The 18,967-nt window shown below is 49.8% G+C and overlaps 4 protein-coding genes across 17 annotated transcripts in view; 3 read left to right on the forward strand and 1 right to left on the reverse strand.

Moving 5' to 3' along the window:
- Positions 1-1,459, forward strand: part of CHMP4A (charged multivesicular body protein 4A) — a 3,821-nt gene extending 2,362 nt beyond the window's left edge. For 2 of the 3 annotated variants that reach the window (XM_029952715.1, XM_029952716.1), the window contains exons 4-6: positions 271-379; positions 542-677; positions 1,109-1,459. In XM_029952715.1, the coding sequence (XP_029808575.1) occupies positions 271-379; positions 542-677; positions 1,109-1,167 (304 nt within the window). In that variant the 3' untranslated portion in view covers positions 1,168-1,459. Of the gene's footprint in view, positions 1-270; positions 380-541; positions 678-1,108 lie in introns of those variants that run through there. The other variant, XM_029952717.1, reaches the window with a different exon arrangement.
- Positions 1,460-2,303: 844 nt separating this feature from the next.
- Positions 2,304-9,552, reverse strand: TSSK4 (testis specific serine kinase 4). 7 transcript variants are annotated; one of them, XM_029952708.1, is made up of 6 exons: positions 8,790-9,528; positions 4,660-5,308; positions 4,327-4,561; positions 3,762-3,976; positions 2,986-3,379; positions 2,304-2,589 (listed from the first exon to the last, which is right to left on the reverse strand). In XM_029952708.1, the coding sequence occupies exons 3-6, from the start codon at positions 4,546-4,548 to the stop codon at positions 2,407-2,409; spliced, it is 1,014 nt and encodes a 337-aa protein (XP_029808568.1). In that variant the 5' UTR covers positions 4,549-4,561; positions 4,660-5,308; positions 8,790-9,528; the 3' UTR covers positions 2,304-2,406. The 7 variants fall into 7 exon arrangements, with proteins under 7 accessions (XP_029808568.1, XP_029808570.1, XP_029808571.1 ...); XM_029952710.1 differs by having other exon boundaries at positions 2,986-3,349; positions 4,327-5,308; positions 8,790-9,529; XM_029952711.1 differs by having other exon boundaries at positions 4,465-5,308; positions 8,790-9,523.
- Positions 9,232-15,662, forward strand: TM9SF1 (transmembrane 9 superfamily member 1). Of its 6 annotated transcripts, none has more exons than XM_029952697.1 (6): positions 9,232-9,250; positions 9,925-10,270; positions 11,083-11,704; positions 11,991-12,176; positions 14,144-14,417; positions 14,996-15,662. In XM_029952697.1, exons 2-6 carry the CDS (start codon positions 9,926-9,928, stop codon positions 15,387-15,389), a joined length of 1,821 nt encoding a protein of 606 aa, XP_029808557.1. In that variant the 5' UTR covers positions 9,232-9,250; position 9,925; the 3' UTR covers positions 15,390-15,662. The 6 variants fall into 6 exon arrangements, with proteins under 6 accessions (XP_029808557.1, XP_029808552.1, XP_029808553.1 ...); XM_029952692.1 differs by lacking the exon at positions 9,232-9,250 and adding an exon at positions 9,497-9,603 and having other exon boundaries at positions 9,909-10,270; XM_029952693.1 differs by lacking the exon at positions 9,232-9,250 and adding an exon at positions 9,503-9,746 and having other exon boundaries at positions 9,909-10,270.
- A 275-nt stretch (positions 15,663-15,937) lies between these two features.
- Positions 15,938-18,967, forward strand: part of IPO4 (importin 4) — a 9,533-nt gene continuing 6,503 nt past the window's right edge. Inside the window, exons 1-9 of the mRNA XM_029952691.1 lie at positions 15,938-16,081; positions 16,185-16,271; positions 16,397-16,476; positions 16,555-16,596; positions 17,040-17,169; positions 17,258-17,437; positions 17,655-17,720; positions 17,826-17,927; positions 18,014-18,097. Coding sequence (XP_029808551.1) covers positions 16,013-16,081; positions 16,185-16,271; positions 16,397-16,476; positions 16,555-16,596; positions 17,040-17,169; positions 17,258-17,437; positions 17,655-17,720; positions 17,826-17,927; positions 18,014-18,097 — 840 coding nt within the window. The 5' untranslated portion in view covers positions 15,938-16,012. The remainder of the gene's footprint in view (positions 16,082-16,184; positions 16,272-16,396; positions 16,477-16,554; positions 16,597-17,039; positions 17,170-17,257; positions 17,438-17,654; positions 17,721-17,825; positions 17,928-18,013; positions 18,098-18,967) is intronic.

Here is an 18,967-nt window from a genome sequence, read left to right on the forward strand (position 1 = left end):
GAAGATCTCTTTGCTGGCTGGAGCATTCTAGGAAGGAAAGATGATTTTCCTAACTTATCCTTCAGAGAGGGGAGTGCAGCCTCTCCTCCCCAAGTTAGCTTCTTGCGAATTCTCAGCCTAGACTTGCCTCTGTATAATTGCCCAGGGATCTCTTATGATAGGCATGGATTTATCAGTCCGAGGCCACAGACAGGAGGGTTTTCATCCGTGCAAGATGGGAAAATCAGGAGGGTTGTTCCCTGATTTCTTGGCTATCTGTCTTTTTCTCAGGGACATTGACAAGGTGGATGAACTGATGGCCGACATTACAGAACAACAGGAGGTGGCCCAGCAGATCTCAGATGCCATTTCTCGGCCAGTGGGCTTTGATGTAGATGAGGTGATTGGAGCAAGGGGTCAGGGAATATTGCATAAGACCAGCTGGAAGGAACGGCCAAAAGAATCGTGGGACAGATTTGGGAGGGGGACTCCAAAATGGTATGTTTTTGGAAATAGAAGTTTCCTTTCTTCATCTTTAACAGTCTTGTTGTCTCATATTCAGGATGAACTGTTGGAGGAGCTAGAGAGGCTGGAGCAGGAGGAATTGGCCCAGGAGTTGTTAGAAGTAGGCGACAAGGAGGAAGAACCTCCCATCAAACTGCCCAGTGTACCCTCCGCACATCTGCCTGAAGGGCCAGGTATGCAAGGTTATTCTATTGTCTCAAGGGCTTGAGAGGGTGGGATAGATATGGGGAAAGATTATATTCCTCTTATATCCTGCTTCAAAGGAGCCAGGCAGAGAGGGCTGCTGCTACAGTTGCACGGGTTGTTGACTGCATAAGGACACCTGGCTGAGGAGGAATGAAGACTAAAGTCCAACCTCTGCCTCAGTCAGCAAGTGGTGTACCCTGATGTAGGGCTGCAAGTGCTGGGAGAAAGAAGCACATTTTCCCAATTTATTCAGAGGTGTCAGAGAAATTGCAGCAGCCCAGCAAGCAGAAGGACCATACCTTTACGGTCTTTGCTGAGAGAGATGATTAGGCAAACTCTCAGTGTTATAGCAGGGGATTGTTGGAAGTTGCCTAGCCCTAACACTTCTTTCTTTCTCTGGGTATCCTTGTCCCCAAAGCTCCCAAAGCGGATGAAGATGAAGAAGCACTAAAGCAGTTGGCTGAGTGGGTATCCTGATGAGTCTGGGCTTGTTTTCCTGGCACTGCCTTCATTGGTCTCTTTTCCTTAAGTGCCAAGTGCTAAGCTAAAGGAACACAGCCTTTTGGAGAGGTCCTGCTGAGGGTGATAGTGACCCTGCCTGAAAAAGGGTTGTTGCCCTCCCCTCCCTGGCTCAACTCTGAACGAGAATGTTGGTGCAAGAGGAGCCCCTTGGCTCCCTTCTCTTTGATAACAATAACGGTGCCCTTGTTCCCAATAAAATCAGGCAGATGGAACCCTAGTGTTTATACTGCCTCATCTACACCTGAAACTCTTCCCTGGTCTTTGGAGCTTTGTTTCAAGCAATGAATCATAGTGGAAGTCAGAAGGGGCATTGGAACGTAGAGCAGCAAATGGGAGTTGACAATATCTTGACCTACTATGCTGCAGGCATGCACTGTTTCATCTTTCACTTTGGTTTGTCCTTGACTTGCCTGGTGCTGAGGTTAGGGTTAAACTGCCATCTGTTATTTACCTTAGGACCATGTGGAGCTGTCTCTGAGCCTTTTCTCATTGCTTTTCCCCAGTCATGCCTCTGCCAAGACAGCCTCATAATTTACTACGCATTTTCCCTTTGCAAAGCCCATTTTCAAGGGCAGGGAGGGAGAATACAGGGAGAAAGGAGCAAGTACTTTCCTTTATTCAGATCCCATAGCTAATAGGCTTGGTTTGAACTATCCTTTCTGTTTCTAGAGCAATAGTGTGAATTATTCGCTGGGATGGTTTCAGTCATGGTTAAGGTGGCATTTGGAGGAAGAAGAAACCAAGGCATGTCACACCTATTTCTGAGAGAACAAATAATGCCATCCCTCTGGTTATAAACAGGCAGAGCCATGACCAAACAGCCACTAGGACCTCTGCCCCCCTGCTTGAACATTTAGAATGCAGAGATGTGTAATGAGCATTTAGTTAGAATAATGAACCTTCCCCAAAGCAGGTGTTCATCTGAGCACCCTCTCCCCCTGAGCCACATGTGAGTTACGTAGTGAATGACAATGTTGACTTTAACAGGTGTCACAATGCCCAGTTAGACTCTGTTTAGAAATCCACCTGTTGCACTCAGTAGTGTTCCCTGCTAAGGTTCCCTTGAGGAAAAGAATGTCTTTGACTCCAGCTGATGAAACTAAATCAGAAAAAGATTTATTTTTTCATATAAAAGATTGTTAGCCCCAGACCCTCCTGCTTTGCTCCTCCCTTAACCCCCTCCCTCAACCACTTTTAGGTATTAATTTCCACGGATTGGTGCTGATTAGTAGTGCTGGGGGGTTGGCACATGGCTTCAAGCAGCCTGATCTCGTGGGTGGGTTGCTCAGGCTGGAACTTGAGCACCCAAGGATCCTTGATGATGTCCAGGATGGTGGCACGCTTGGTGGCTTGGCGTAGCGTCTGCAGGACCAGGTTCTAGGGCAGGGGAGAGAGAGGTCTTGGCTGAGCTTGCCTCTCATTGTGCCACACAGGCAATGAGCAGCTGGACCTGAGAGAGAAGCAGGACAGCCCATCATACCACTCTGGTAAAAGGAGGTGTGGCCCTGTTTTTATCCTGAGGAGCCTGGCGTCTTAACTCCCTGGAGGGGAGGGAAGGGGAAGGAAGGGTTCTTTGCGGGGGAAATCCTTGCATTAGCCTGCTGAAACCAGCTCATCACTCACATCTAAGGTGTGGAGCCCAGGAATGGCCGTTCAAGCTCCCTCCCTGCCAACTGTTCTGGGGCAGGGGCCACATTGTGAGACTGTGATGGTGGGGAGGCCTAGGTTGGGTATTCCCTCCCTGTGGGTCAGCCCTCCTGAGGGAGCCAGCACCTTGCACTCCTGGGAGATGGAGTAGTTAGATGGAAAAGTGACCTCCTTTTGCGTCTCTTTCAGCAGCTTCTTGAGATTGGTGTCATCAAAGGGCAGCCGGGCGACCACGAGCATGTAGAGGATGACGCCCATGCTCCAGGTGTCAGACAGGAAAGGGTTGTAGGGCAAGCCCTGCAAGATCTCCGGACAGGCATAAGCAAAGCTGCCACAGTAGGTCTGGCTGAGGTGGGAAAACCAGTTCACTTGGCGGTAAGAAGGGCTATTGTGCACAGTCTGGTTAGAAGGCACCATCTTGGCGAAGCCAAAGTCCGATATCTTCACGTTCTCCCGCTTGTCCAGCAACAGGTTCTCCAACTTTAAGTCCCTACCAGCAGCAGAAAGGCTGGGGGTCAGGCTGGGGAGAGGGCTTAGTATTAGACCGGGAGCTGAAGGGCCAGGGGTCAGAGGCTAGAGATGGGAAAGGCAAAGTGGGAGACAGGTGCCATTATGAGAACACAAGGTAGAGAGGAAGGAGCCATGGAGTTACGAGCAGAGCCCAAAAGTCAGAGGATGGCTCCTGAGGACCAGTGGGGGCTCATCATTGTAGTTCAGAGAGTGCTGAGCTCACGCTGGATACTACAGAAATGTTCTTGATCAGACAATTAAAATAGAGGGGATAAATGGGCCTAGATAACTCAGGGAAAGCCAGGGGAGGGAAAAGAGGGCAGAAAATGGAAAATATGCATAAAACCCCCTTGAGAGCCCAAAGGCCCTAGCCTGTGTGGCAGTGCCCTCACCGGTGCACGATGCCCTTGCTGTGCAGGTAGGCCATGCCCAGGGTCATCTGGGAGAACCACTTGCCAGCAAGGGGCTCAGAGCAAGCCCCGTAGCGCTGGATCCATTCAAGGACGTCACCACCCTCAGCCAGCTCCAGAATGATGTATATTCGGGATGTGGTTTCGATGGCCTGATAGAAGTTGATGAGGTACTTGTGCCGCAGGACCTTCATTACCTGACCCCGGGAGAGGGATCCATCAAACCTGGGAAGGGAGAACCCTGGCTGTGCTCCCAGCCCTCCTGCTGTCCCGCTGCTAACTTATTTAGAACTTGCAAGAGGATTAAACCCCAGAGGGCTAATGGTCTGTGGGCAAACCCTATGCTTTGTACTTTTACTATGTGAGAGGATGGAGGTGAGTGGGTGGGTGGAAAGAGGTTGAATTTATATCAGGTCATTTTCCTGCTGCCTAGTAAGACATTCACCCCTGACTTTGGGGGGTGGGTGTCTGGCTCTACCCCCTCCTAACCATACCCAGAGGTCTTAAGAGCTTGATACCAGTTCCCTCTTCCAGTCCCCTTTCTGACCTGTATCTCACGGGGCAGGAACTTGTTAAGATATTCCTCAGAGGCCTTCTTCTTTGAGATAATCTTGACAGCCACTGTGACCTTCTGCTTTGTGTAGTAAGCCTCATAAACCATCCCATAGGAGCCATTGCCAATCACCTTGCCCAACTCGTAACCATACTCCTCCATGACAGAGCGGTAGGCTGAGGTGGCTGGTGCTGCCAAGGTGTCTTCCTTCCCCATGGTGTTGGGCTTGCTAAGAGCAGGGAGTAATGCTACTTAAAAGCCTATTTTCTGCTCAGAAAGCCAGGAGGGGTTAGGGTACCAAAGTAAAGTTAGTCTTTGAAAGCTTGCCTATATAGTCACCCAAGTCTGGGATGCTGGGCTCAACTCTCACTAGAAACGTAGAGGGGAAAGAAGGGAGAAGCAGTTCTTTTTGTCTCCACTAGCTGTTGTTACTTCTTCCTCCTGGTTACGGAACTCCCCAAGGTCCCATGTTCCACATACATCACAATTCACCTTCTTTCCATCATTGGCCATAAGACTTGAGAATGAAGTGCACTTTGGAAGATATTCTCCGAGGCAACTTCTACAATTTGATGAGACTCCTCCCCTCTCCACCCTCCATAGATCTAATCCCTTCAACCATTCATGTTTATTGAGCACCCACTGTGTGCCAGGCAGTGTGCTGAGTACTGGGATAAAATAACCAATAAGGCCAATAGAGACCCTGTGCTCCTAGAGTTTTATTATCTAGCATGAGAAACACACATGTGAAAATATTACAGAGAATCGCAAGGTGTTGTAGAAACATATTCTAAGGAATCTTAACCTTAAAATGTTTTTCTGGCCTAAAACAACCTTTTTTTTTTTTTTTTGCAAGTTGAGCTGGGTTCAGTTGGGTGGTTCTTCTGGTGGTCTCGTCTTAGCTGGGATTGTCTGTCTCTGCTGCATATGGTCTCACTATGCAGAAGACTAGCCAGAGTTCCTTCACACAGTAGCACTGAATTTCCAGAGGAAAAAAAATCAGAAATTGGGTGGTCAGTTGAAGCTTAGGCTCCAAAATCCCAAAGCATCACTTCCATACCTTTACACCAGAAAAAACAGAAAATTACAAGGATCGCTGAAATTGAAAGGGTGGAAGAGACTCCACCTCTAAACCTTGAAATGCATTCTTATCTTGCTTTCTGTGACCCTAAATTTGTGACCCTAAATTCGGTAGTATTCCTCCCATCCCTCTGGCCATCCTGCAGACTTCACTGGAGCCTTCTCTCTCTGCCCCTTAACCACACCCTGAAGTTTCTATGCAGGTCTTATTTCCTCATGCCCCATTCCTGACACTTTATTACATCCATGCTGACCACGTCTCTAGCTCAAAGGGCTCTGGACTTCCAGATCAAGCATCCAACTGCTTGCTGGATTCATATGGACAGGTTTTTCTCAGGGATCTTCAACATACCATGTCCAAAACTGAACTCTTTATGTTCTTGCCCTAGATTTCCTTTCTTGTAAGTTCTATACTAGTTGTCTTCAATTTACACACCCAGATGTCATCCTGGACCCTTCCCTCTTCCTCAGCCCCTACATCCAATCTGTCCCCAAATCCTGTCTCTCCTACCTCCTAATTATCTTTAATCATATGTTCCAGGCTCCCGGAGCAGCTGTCACTGCCTTAGCCTCTGAGCTCGCTCCGGCAAGCTTTCTGCTCCCCTCCAGTCTTCACCCTGAACTCCAAAGCATAAATCTGGTTTTACACCCGCTTAGAACAATTCAGTGTCTCTCCATTATCCTCAGGGTCAAGTCTAGATTTTCTTTATGTGGGTTCAACATCTGACCCTGCTTACTTCTCCAATTTTATCTTTCAACCTACATGTAATGCTACAGTCAAACAATTACTTTTCCTTCATTGCTTTCTCTGTCTGGAAAACCCCTACTCTCCCTTCTTAAGCTGTTTTAAGGAGGCCTTTACTGATTGCTCAAGACCAAATTAGACGTTCCTCCCTCCTGGGTGCTCCCAGAGCCCCAGTACTTTCTCTGTAATTGTGTTTTTTCTGCTTGCATCTCCCACTAGGCTTTCAGGGAGGTCAACTAGCAAGAAGAGGGAGATGCAGTCAGAGATTTGAGAAGAATGGGTTGTGCAGAATGGAAGAGAGCTGATCTGGAAAATTAACAGGATCACTGAGCAGTACTGGCGGTCCAACTGAGGTTAAAAACACAATTTATAGACACTGATCTTAACACAGTGTTAAGATTCCTCTTGGGTACAGGTGCTTGAATACAGACAGTTCTTGAATATGAATCAAGATTAAGGTTTCACTTGGTAGCTGGAAAGAAAGAACAATGGAAGAGAGGTATCAAGAAACAGGCAAGAATGTGACTGAAATGATGGAATGCGGAATCCAAGCTGCATGGGTAAGGAAGACAAGCTAGAAAACCGCAGGTTGCAGGGAAAGACAGAGGTTGTGGTCACTGAAGGGTTGCCTGGATTTAAGACTGTGTGTGTGTGTGTGTGTGTGTGTGTGTGTGTGTGTGTGTGTGTGTAGGGTAAGGCGGGGGGTGGGGAGTGGCACTCAGAGAAAAGAACAAGGGAAGAATCACATTTCTATCTTCTAAAACAAAACAATTCCAAAAACAGATTATGTCAGAGACTACTGGTAAATTCCTATTTACTGCCAGCCCGCTGACCTGCTGGCAGGATGGTTCCAAAGTTTGTTGGAAGCCTCATCTCAGTCTACCAAGATGAGTTGTCCAGGGCACACCATGGTAAGGAGGGCCACGCAGCCCCACCCTATGGAATAGCTGGCTGGCCCCTGGATAGGTAGCCTGGTGGCAGCTCTGTTCTCATCATTGCGCAGGGGTAAACCAGTTCATTTGAAAAAAGGTGTATTGAGCTGCCTACTTTATACAAAAGCACTGCTAAGGATATCATGATGCATAAATTATGGTATTCCTGGGAGTAGTTAGCAATTAAGAAGAAGGCAGGCACATAAGAAGTAAAATAATAGTACAGTGAGGTAAAGTGCTATAAACAAAAACTGGAAGATGAAAAAGTGGGCTTTCTAGGGGAAGCATCTGCACTGTTCAAGAGGAGCCTCCAGGCGGGTAAGTAGGGAATGGTAGATTGGGCAGTCTAGGCAAAAGGAACTGGATGAACTTGGCCTGAGAGAACATGACATTCAAGATTTCAATTTGAACACAGGACAGGGTTCCAAAAGGGTACTGTACCTGGAGACTTAATAAAGATCCAGGTCGGACAGGCCTCATAGGCCAAGCTTTTAAGCCACCTGGGTGGCTCAGTCGGTTAAGTGACTGCCTTCGGCTCAGGTCACGATCTCACAGTTTGTGAGTTCGACCCCCGCATCGGGCTCTGTGCTGACAGCTCAGAGCCTGGAACCTGCTTCAGATTCTGTGTCTTCTCTCTCTCTGTCCCTCCCCCACTCATGCTCTGTTTCTCTCTGTCTCAATAATAAAGAAACATTAAAAAAGAAATTTAAAAAAAGTAATGACCAGTCACTACCTCCTCTAAGATCCTGATTTGGTGGGACCCAGGTCTCTGTTTTAAATAAGCTTTTAGCTGATTCTGATAGACATCAGGATTTGAGAACCACTGCTGCTGGAAATAGGACACATATCTGGGGAAAAAAAACCTTTACAGCAGCAGTATGGAAAATGGATTGAAGCAGGGAGGTGACCAGGAGACTAGCAAGGTGACTATCATGGTAATTTAGGTGAGAGAAGGTGGGACCAGAACCAAGGCAGCCTCAAGGAGGGCAAGTATTGGAAGATACTCAGGAAATAAGCAGGGGGCCTTGGTGGCACTGATCTGAGAAAGAGGGTGGGGACAGGGGAGTATGTGACAAAGAGTCCCAGGTTTCTGGCTTCTCTAAACTTTGCTATTCTAAAATTTTAAATTAAAAATCCACTGATAAAAAAACTCAATCCCCTACTTCCTGAACCTCAACTCCTCCTACAAGGAGGACTGTGTCAGAGAGGGCAGAAGTGGGTAAATGAAGGACTTTTCAGGCCAGAAGCTTCGTGTGAGTTTTTGCCCTGGCCCCACTTTACCCAGGGAAAACGGGGCCTTAAATCTGCATCCTTACAGGTTGCCCCCAGTGGTCAAAAAGAAATCACTGCCTCTGGGTCTGAGCTTCAATACTCTAATGGCAGATACCTTTAAAATAGCCAAGAAAGGCAAGGGTAAACTTTTCCAGAATAATCTGCAATATAAAACTAAGAAGTACAGAGAGAGAGAGAGACAGAAATAACAAGAATATCGAAAGAGTCGAATGCCACGATTCTTTACCTTTAAATAATGATAACCCTTGTCAGGTTGCCCAACTCACCGGATAAAAGGGCTGACACCCTGTGTCTTTGCGTGTCTCCGCACCAGACCTGCCTCAGGCTTGCCTGTCTTCGAACATGGGACGGCCAATATTTGGCCAGGGAGTCCTCCTGTACAGCCTCAGGAAGACGTTTTTACTTACGTATTTTTTGGCGGGTGGCCACTCATGGCGGGTTGGGGGAGAAGCAGTGAGTTGAGATGCAGATTCCAGGACACTTGCACGGCCTGTGCCCTCGATGTCCCAGCACAGCGACGCCCAAAGCCTCACCTCTACCCGGGTTGGGGACCTCTCTGAGCTCGTCCTCTGCAGTCTGTGGCGAGTGCCACCGGCTCAGCCGGCAAAAGCTCCGTGGCGTCCACTAGGTGTATACCCAGCCACCAACCGGGATCCGTTTCCTGGACAGTCCCGGGGACGGGTGAGCGGCCCAGCAGCGACTCTCACCCCGCGGTGGCGTCCGCGTCCCGGGAGCCAGGCCTCAGCCGTAGCCACTGCCCGAAAGACCGTGGACGGAGCTGCTCACCGGCCGCAGCATCGGGAGCGTGGCCCCCTCTAGGCTCCAGAAAAGGAGCTTTCCGCCGGGCTGAGGTCCCCGCGAGTGAGACGTAAGTGGTAAGACTGACGTGTCCTGGGCTGCTCCTCAGATCGCCGGGAGGGCCCCCCGCCGGGGGACCGGCTAGCCGGGCCTTGCGGACTCTCCAGAGCTGGGCCGGGTTCCCGACTGGAGAAAGCTAGTCGCCGAACACTTAATTGAACCGAGTGCGGTGTCCCATATGGTATGGCTACAGCCGCTGTGATCAGGCATCGCAGCGGCCAACCCCTGTGGAGGTCGGTCGTCAGGTCCTTCCCGGCCCGCCGCTAGCGCGCCGCTCAGGGGGGGAGACCCCGGCTGGAACCCAAGGGCAGCTACCGGGCCGCAGAGGCCACGGGCGCCGCCTCGGCCAGCCCTTCCCGTGCGGTGAGGACCCCGCGGGGGCCGGGGGAAGGTGCCTGAGGTGTGAGGTCGCGTGGCGTTGCCATGGAAACTGGCTAGGGCGCGAGGAAGTCCCGGGCAGGCTGGGAGAACCCCAGATTGAGAGAACTGGAGAGCAAAGGAGGACAGTAAGACAGTACTGGGGGGAGGGGGGAGGTTGGGAGGCGGCCTCCCGAAGGAGGTTTGGAGAGGCCAAGGGGAGGAATTGGAGCCATTGGGCTTCAGTTGGAAGGACCTGGCCTGGGGCGTCAGGAGTTGGGTTTCCATAACTGCAGGACTCCCCCGAACAGGTTCTTTTGCCTTAAGGATGACAGTCCTACGACACCCGCGGAGTTGGAGCTGCCAGTGGTTGCCACTTCTGATGCTGCTGCTGGGCACAGGCTATGAGCCTGGGGTGGAAGGTGTGACACACTACAAGGCCGGTGACCCCGTCATTCTATATGTCAACAAAGTGGGACCCTACCACAACCCTCAGGAGACTTACCACTACTATCAGCTTCCGGTCTGCTGCCCTGAGAAGATACGACACAAAAGCCTTAGCCTGGGTGAAGTGCTGGATGGGGACCGAATGGCAGAGTCTTTGTACGAGATCCGTTTTCGGGAGAATGTGGAGAAGAGAATTCTGTGCCACATGCAGCTCAGTTCTGCACAGGTCAGCCGCTCCACATTGGCTAGAAGTTAGCCCTCCCTCCCAGGGACTAAACGGTGCCTTACAATTTATGGTTTTATATAGCAACTTTATACAAATTATCTGACTTGATTCTAACTACAACCCCACCAGGTAGGCAGGACAGGTGGTATTATTTGCATTCACTTGAGGAAGAAACATATTTGCTCAAAAGTGACTTTCCAAGACTACATGGATACTGAATTTGCCGAGGTGATATTAGAGCCCAGGGCTCCAGACTCCAGGCTGCTCTGTTGGTAATAAGGTCCCAACCAACTATCACTCCTACATAGTTGTTGCCTTCCATACCTACCTCTTGGCTTTCTTAACTGACTTCTTTACACTCTTAATCTTTCCTGTGATGCTTATTTTCTTTAGCATATCCTATCTTAGGGCACTTTTCTTTAGTCTACTCCAGTCCTTCTGACACCTTGCCTTTGTCTTTTTTCTACACCTCAACCCTGTCAAGTCATACTGATCTTTTTGGAGAATCCCAGTATACTAGGTTCTAACCTAGTGGTTCTCAATAGGGGGCAATTTTGTCTCCCAGGAGATATTTGGCAATGTCCAGAGATAATTTTGATTGTCACTGTTGGGAGAGGGGATGGGGGTGGGGTGCTACTGACATGTAGGGGGAAGAAGCAGGGATGGACATATTATTACAGTGCCCAGGACCACTCCCCACAATAAAGAATTCTCCAGCCCAGAATGTCAGTCAGTAGTACCCAGGTTGTGGAACCTTGCTCTAACTCTATGCCTGGGGAGGCCTTGTCTGACTCCTGACTTGCTCTTTGTAGGTGGAGCAACTGCGCCAGGCCATTGAGGAACTGTATTACTTTGAATTTGTAGTGGATGACTTGCCAATCCGTGGCTTTGTGGGCTACATGGAGGAGAGTGGCTTTCTGCCTCACAGCCACAAGATAGGGCTTTGGACCCATTTGGACTTCCACCTAGAATTCCATGGAGATCGAATCATATTTGCCAATGTCTCTGTGCGGGACGTCAAGCCCCACAGCTTAGATGGGTTACGACCTGATGAGGTCTTAGGCCTCACCCACACCTATAGTGTGCGCTGGTCTGAGACTTCAGTGGAACGTCGGAGTGACAGGCGCCGTGGTGATGATGGTGGTTTCTTTCCCCGAACACTGGAAATCCATTGGTTGTCCATCATCAATTCCATGGTGCTTGTGTTTTTACTGGTGGGTTTTGTGGCTGTCATTCTTATGCGTGTGCTTCGAAACGACCTGGCTCGATACAACTTGGATGAGGAGACCACCTCTGCAGGCTCTGGTGATGACTTTGACCAAGGTGACAATGGCTGGAAAATTATTCATACAGATGTCTTCCGCTTCCCTCCGTACCGTGGTCTGCTCTGTGCTGTGCTTGGTGTGGGTGCCCAGTTCCTGGCCCTTGGCACTGGTGAGGTGATAAAAATTAATCAGGGATTTCTCTCAAGGGGTAGAACTAAGTTGGTGGTTTGTTCTGGAAAGATCTGCAGATCTTCTCTTCTTTCCAAGGTGAGAGGCAAACCTAAGGGGTGGGATGGCCTTAAGAAGCATGTGTATATTCAGTTGTGGGTTTGCTGGACAACAGAATTAGGGGTATTGTTTTCCTCGGGTCTGGGAGAAAAGGGGCTGATTCCTTTGAAGTTGCCAGAAAAAGGACAGCGGTGACCTGACACAGGCTTTCCACTACCACCCTGCAGGCATTATTGTCATGGCGCTGCTGGGCATGTTCAATGTGCACCGTCATGGGGCCATTAACTCGGCAGCCATCTTGTTGTATGCCCTGACCTGCTGCATCTCTGGCTACGTGTCCAGCCACTTCTACAGACAGATTGGAGGCGAGCGTTGGGTGTGGAACATCATTCTCACCACCAGCCTTTTCTCTGGTGAGGACTGTCCTTTCCCTGGTGGGCTGGCGGGCTGAGGATTTAGGAATTTACAACACATCATGGAACCTGGGATAGAGTTAAAGACTTAAGGGAATAAAAATAGACAAAAGAAACAAGAAAACCATTCAAAAAGCAAGACTGCATTTCTTTTGCATAGTTTAAAAATTAAGTCCTTAAAATGTTCTAGGCAGCATGCTAAGCACTCAGCATGCCTTCATCGCATTTAACCCCCACAATAATCCTATGCAGTAGTTAATATTGTCCCCATTTTACAGATGAGGAGATTGAAGGCTGGTTAAGCAATTTGCCTGAAATTATACTCCTAAAAGGAAGCAAACCAGGTTTCAGACACAGGCAGTCTGACTCTAGAGCCTGTATTCTTGACCATTATGTTAAGAGTGAAATAACACTCTTTGTTGAACATATTTCTTTTTAAAAAGGTTTTTTTGGGGGCACCTCGGTGGCTCAGTCTATTAGGCATCCCACTTATTTTTGTTTGTTTGGTTTTGTTTTCTTTTTTTTTAATAGTTTATTGTCACATTGGTTTCCATACAACACCCAGGGCTCTTCCCCACAAGTGCCCTCCTCCATCACCACCACCTCTTTTCCCCCTCCCCCTCCCCCTCCAACCCTCAGTTCGTTTTCAGTATTCAACAGTCTTTCAAGTTTTGCGTCCCTCTCTCTCCCCAACTCTTTTCCTCTTCCTCTCCCCCTGCTCCTCCATTAGGTTTCTCCTGTTCTCTTATTAGAACTATGAGTGCAAATATATGGGATCTGTCCTTCTCCGCCTGACTTATTTCGCTTAGCATGACACCCTCAAGGTCCATCCACTTTCCTACAAATGGCCAGATGTCATTCCCTGTCATTGCCATGTAGTACTCCATCGTGAATATATACCACATCTTCTTGATCCACTCATCAGGTGATGGACATTTAGGCTCTTTCCATGATTTGGCTATTGTTGACATTACTGCTATGAACATTGGGGTGCATGTGCTCCTATGCATCACCATTTCTGTCTCTCTTGGGTAAATCCCTAGCAATGCTATTGCTGGGTCATAGGGGAGTTCTATGGATAGTTTTTTGAGGAACCTCCACACTGTTCGCCAGAGCAGCTGCACCAGTTTACATTCCCACCAACAGTGCAGGAGGGTAAGCATCCCACTCTTGATCTTGGCTCATGTCATGATCTCAGGGTTGTGAGTTCAAGCCCCACACGGGGCTCAGAACTGGGCATAGAGCCTATTAAAAAGAAGTTTTTTTTAATATTTTTGAGAGAGAGCATGTGCATACATGAGTGGGGGAGGGTAGAGAGAGGGTGACAGAAGATCTGAAGCAGGTTCTGCACTGAACAGAGAGCCTGGTGCGGGGCTCAAATCCACAAAGTGTGAGATCATGACCTGAGCCAACGTCAGGCACTTAATCTCCTGAGTCACCCAGGCGCCTCTGCCAAAATAAGTCTTTTTTTTTTTTTTTTTAGATGGCTACCCCACTTTAGCCTTACAAGCCAGCTTTTCCTTTCAAAGGCAGTAGTAGTGTGCAATTTTAACCTTTCATGTTCCCAATCTTGAGTATCTGACTCGTCCTTCGTCACATTCATGTTTGATAAAACGTGTTTTCTGAAATAGGTTTTCAGAAAACATAATATAGATTTTCTGGAAAAAGGCCTTAACCCAAAGGAATGTGTCATGCTAGGATTCACCAATGCCACAGCAGAACAGGCCCTGGGAGGCAGGTGGATTGTGTTTCTCTTAGATCATTATGTAACAGCTGTCTTGACTCTTAATAATGATGGATGGGGGAAGGGATGTTGGTAAGATAAGGAAATGGGAACAGTGGGATGTGAAATGGTGAGGTCAGCCTGGGAGCAGGATGCTTCACCTCCCTTCCTGTTAGGTCGAGTCAGAGGGGGTGGTCCCAGGGATGTTCCTCCTGCTGACCCTCCTGGGGGCCCATCCTTGCAGTGCCTTTCTTCCTGACGTGGAGTGTGGTGAACTCGGTGCACTGGGCTAATGGTTCAACACAAGCTCTGCCAGCCACCACCATCCTGCTGCTTCTGACAGTCTGGCTGCTGGTGGGCTTTCCCCTCACTGTCATTGGAGGCATCTTCGGGAAGAACAATGCTAGCCCCTTTGATGCACCTTGTCGCACCAAGAACATCGCCCGGGAAATTCCGCCCCAGCCCTGGTACAAGTCTACGCTCATCCACATGACTGTCGGAGGCTTCCTGCCTTTCAGGTATCCTCCCTTTATGCCATGGTCATCACTCTCAAGTTCCTGACTTTAACTTTGCCTTTCTCAGTACCCTAACCCAACAAGAGTGATAATCCCTGGTTCAGGTACACAATTAAGAGATCACTAAGTAGTTCCTCCTTTATCCAAGCAAGACTCAGCTTGAATCAATTCAAAGCTGAGGGCGTCTCACTTATAAAACTCTCCAAAGACATTGCTCCATTCACTCTCTTCCTGGTTTCTGACTTTAGTGTTCACAGGCACCAGGTGGGGCTTAAAGCCCAGGTGATTGCTTATTCAGTTTTTTTAGTACCTCTAGTGCCAGGCAGATAATATTGAGCAGAAAATAAAACAGACAAAATCATTGCTCTCAACCTATCAGAGAAGCTGTTTTTGAAATGAGCACAACTAGTCATGGGTAAAAGAGTCCCCACGGAGCCAGGAACTGTAGGGCAGGGAGTGGAGTGGACCCACTTTCCACAGTGACCTGGTAACATGGAGGGGTGGTGGCTGGACTTTGACCTGGCCACTGTGCTGGCAGCGCACAGCCCTTTAATGCTGTGTATCGTCTCTTCTCTTCACAGTGCCATCTCTGTGGAGCTGTACTACATCTTTGCCACAGTATGGGGTCGGGAACAGTACACTTTGTATGGCATCCTCTTTTTTGTCTTCGCCATCCTGCTGAGCGTGGGGGCTTGCATCTCCATTGCGCTCACCTACTTCCAGTTGTCTGGGGAGGATTACCGCTGGTGGTGGCGATCTGTGCTGAGTGTGGGCTCCACTGGGCTCTTCATCTTCCTCTACTCCGTTTTCTACTATGCTCGGCGCTCCAACATGTCGGGGGCAGTACAGACAGTAGAGTTTTTTGGTTACTCCTTACTCACTGGTTATGTCTTCTTCCTCATGCTAGGCACCATCTCCTTTTTCTCTTCCCTAAAGTTCATCCGTTATATCTATGTTAACCTCAAGATGGACTAAGTTTTGGGTGGCAAAACTATTGATCTTTTCTCCCATTCTTCATGTCCAGAGGCCCACTGATCTCTTACAGACGTCTCTTCTGATGGACTAAATTGTGTGATGGCATTATTGTCTTCCCCTTTGCCCTTTGGGCCTCCCTTCTCCCAGAGGGCCTGGAAATTACAAATCTCTATTATATAAGGAGTATATATTTGAACTTTTTAAGTTGCCTTTAGTTTTGGTCCTGATTTTTCTTTTTACAATTATCAAAATAAAATTTATTAAGAAAAAGGATCCTGTAGTTGGAAGGTTTGGTCTGCATATCGGAACTCGAGCCCTGCCGTTAAGGGCAGTGTCCTTTTAGAAAACCGGGTCGGCCCGGAACGCAAGAACTCAAGTTCCACGCGGAGCATGGGAACTCTCGACTAGGGGGAACCTTCACTGCCCGGGCCGGTTTCCGCGGTTCAGCCGGCGCTGAGGCAAACGGAAGTGAAATGCACCAGCTGTGGCCGGAAAGCTAGTTGAATCACCCTGGCGACGGGAGGGGCGTGGAGCAACGCCCTTTCCGCCGGAAGTGAGTTTCAGGGCCTCCACGTGCTGTCCCTCCCCCCTCCCGCCCCAGTAGCGGCTGCTCGGCTGCTGCCATGGAGCTTGCCGGCCTGGAGCAGATCCTGCGGGAGCTGCTGCTGCCGGACACCGAGCGTATCCGCCGGGTACGGATAGGGTGGACCCGGCCCGGGCGAGCGGGAGGTTGCAGGAGCAGCCCGACTCTGACCCCCACACTACCACCCCCCCACCCCCACCCCCACCCCCCAGGCCACCGAGCAGCTCCAGACCGCTCTTCGAGACCCGGCCGCCCTGCCGGCGCTCTGCGACCTGCTGGCCTCGGCGGCCGACCCTCAGGTGAGGCTCCTGTTCCTTTCCGCTGAACGTCCCACAGTACGCCTTTGGTCAAGCCCCAGCTTCCCCCTGCGGCCTGTTCAGCACCTTCCTGCCCGGCCCCTCAAGTGTGTGCTTCCTCGTCCCAGATCCGCCAGTTCGCAGCCGTGCTGACCCGCAGAAGACTAAGCACCCGCTGGCGACGGCTGACGGCGGAGCAACGAGAGAGGTAGGCGGGGCGGGGCGGGGCCAGGCGGAGGCGGATCCTGGGCCGGCCACGTACCAACACCTGTCACCTGTGTTCCAGCCTCAAGTCCCTGGTCCTGTCGGCCTTTCAGAGAGAGACCCAGTAAGTGCCTACCTGCCTCCTCTTGGGATCCTAACCCCTCCCCTTGGGATCCTTGAGACCCTCTTTGGTTCTCTGCCTTGTCGTTCGGGTCCAGGCAGGGCCTGGGGCGGGGAGGAGGGAAGATTTCAGTTCTAGATGAAGGGTGGTTCTAAGGCTGTGTTGGAGACTAAATTTCATGAATGGCTGTGATGGTCTGCCATACCCGATTCAGAAGAACAGAACTGAAATTCAGTATGCATGAAACCAGGCTCACCAGCTCACACGCCCTCCATGCTGCTGGTCTCCTTGTTAGCCACTGTCTTATGTGTCCCAACTTGGCAAAGACCCTCTGTCCACACTTGAAGGTTTCTGTCCTGGCCAGCCCATTGAGGCAGGCCCAGCATGTGCCAGGGCGAGTACTGGAGGATGATTTGGGGTGGTGGGGGAATCTCTCCTGTTTGCAGGCACTCTGTGAGCCTTAGCCTGGCCCAGCTCTCAGCCACCATTTTTCGAAAGGAAGGCTTAGAGGCCTGGCCTCAGCTCATGCAGCTTCTTCAGCACAGTACCCACAGCCCCCACGTCCCAGAAAGAGAGGTAGTAGCACATGGTTGGTGGGAGGGAGGGACTGAGAGGCTGGATAGACCATATAAGCTTTTCCCTCTCGTCCCCAATTCCCGAACAGATGGGGCTTTTGCTGCTAAGTGTGGTGGTGACCTCCCGGCCTGAGGCCTTCCAACCCCACCACCGGGAGCTTCTTCGGCTTTTGAATGAGACCCTTGGAGAGGTGGGCTCTCCTGGGCTCCTTTTTTACTCCCTGCGCACGCTGAGCACCATGGTCCCTTACCTGAGCACTGATGACGTGGTGAGATGTGGGTCCCCACCTTTCCTGGCTCCCTGTTCTTGGGTCTTCATGTCCTCATTCTCGCAGGATGCAAAACTACTTCAGATTCTCTGTCATTTGTCCTTCCTAACAGTTGAGAGGGAATACTGTGGGTGGCTATACCTGGTCTCATCCTGTCCCTGGGCTTTGAGGAAGCTGCCAACTTCTGGGGCCTGATATGAGCATTTCTGTCCTCTAGCCTCTTGCACGGATGTTGGTGCCCAAGCTCATTGTGGCCATGCAGACTCTAATCCCTGTGGATGAGGTGAGGACATGTGGGGAAGAGCTCCGTTGGAAGGAGAGTATAGGAGCACCCCACCTGGTCCACTGAAGAAGAGCATGGTAACTCTATGATTTGTCTGTCTGGCAGGCCAAGGCCTGTGAAGCTGTGGAGGCCCTGGATGAATTGCTGGAGTCAGAGGTGCCCATCATCACCTCTCACCTCTCTGAGGTCCTCACATTCTGCCTAGAGGTGAGATGGGGACAGGCACAGCCTCTGCTACTTGTTTTCCTGGGAGTTTCTTTGCCTGTCTCTAATTCAAGTTAGTCTCTGGGCAGGTGGCTAAAAACGTGGCTCTGGGTGATGCAATACGTGTACGTATTCTCTGCTGCCTTACTTTCCTGGTTAAAGTCAAGAGCAAGGTGAGTACTCTCTCGTGCACATTAGTGCACCCCCATTTCCATCCCTTAACTCACTGCTGGGGCATTTTGTCTAACTCAGGGTATCTTTCTTTATTTTTTTTTTTTAATTTAAAAAAAAATTTATTTTTGAGAGACAGAGAGACAGTGCGAGCAGGGGCGGGTTAGAGAGAGAGGGAGAGACAGAATCTGAAGCAGGCTCCAGGCTCTGAGCTAGCTGTCGGCACAGAGCCCGACACGGGGCCAGACGCTTAATTGACTGAGCCACCCAGGTGCCCCATCTTTATTTATTTATTTTTTTTTAATGTTTGTTTATTTTTGAGAGAGAGTGAGAAAGAGACAGTGCAAGCCAGGGAGGGACAGAGAGAGAGAGGGAGACACAGAATCAGTAGCAGTCTCTAGGGTCTGAGCCATCAGCACAGAGCCTGATGTGGGGCTCACATTCACAAATTGAATCTTGAGATCAAGACCTGAGCTTAAGTCAGATGCTTAACTGACTGAGCCACCCAGGCGCCCCAAGTTTTCTTTAGATATTCAAAATTGATCTAGCCTAGAAGACTAGAATTTTTAATGTGAGTCCATCTGGGGAACAGATTTTTTTTTTAATGTTTATTTAATTTTGAGACAGAGACAGCATGAGCAGGGAAGGGGTAGAGAGAGAGAGAGACACACACACACACAGAATCCGAAGCAGGCTCCAGGCTCTGAGCTGTCAGCACAAAGCCTGACACAGGGCTCGAACTCACAAATTGTGAGATCATGACCTGAGTCGAAGTTGGTCACTCAACCAACTGAGCCACCCAGGCGCCCCAGATTCTTTTTTTTTTTTTTTTAATATTTATTTATTTTTGAGAAAGACACGGGGGGGGGGGG

The sequence above is a fragment of the Suricata suricatta genome, chromosome 9 (assembly GCF_006229205.1).
Source record: "Suricata suricatta isolate VVHF042 chromosome 9, meerkat_22Aug2017_6uvM2_HiC, whole genome shotgun sequence".
In the NCBI taxonomy this organism is placed as follows: Eukaryota; Metazoa; Chordata; class Mammalia; order Carnivora; family Herpestidae; genus Suricata; species Suricata suricatta.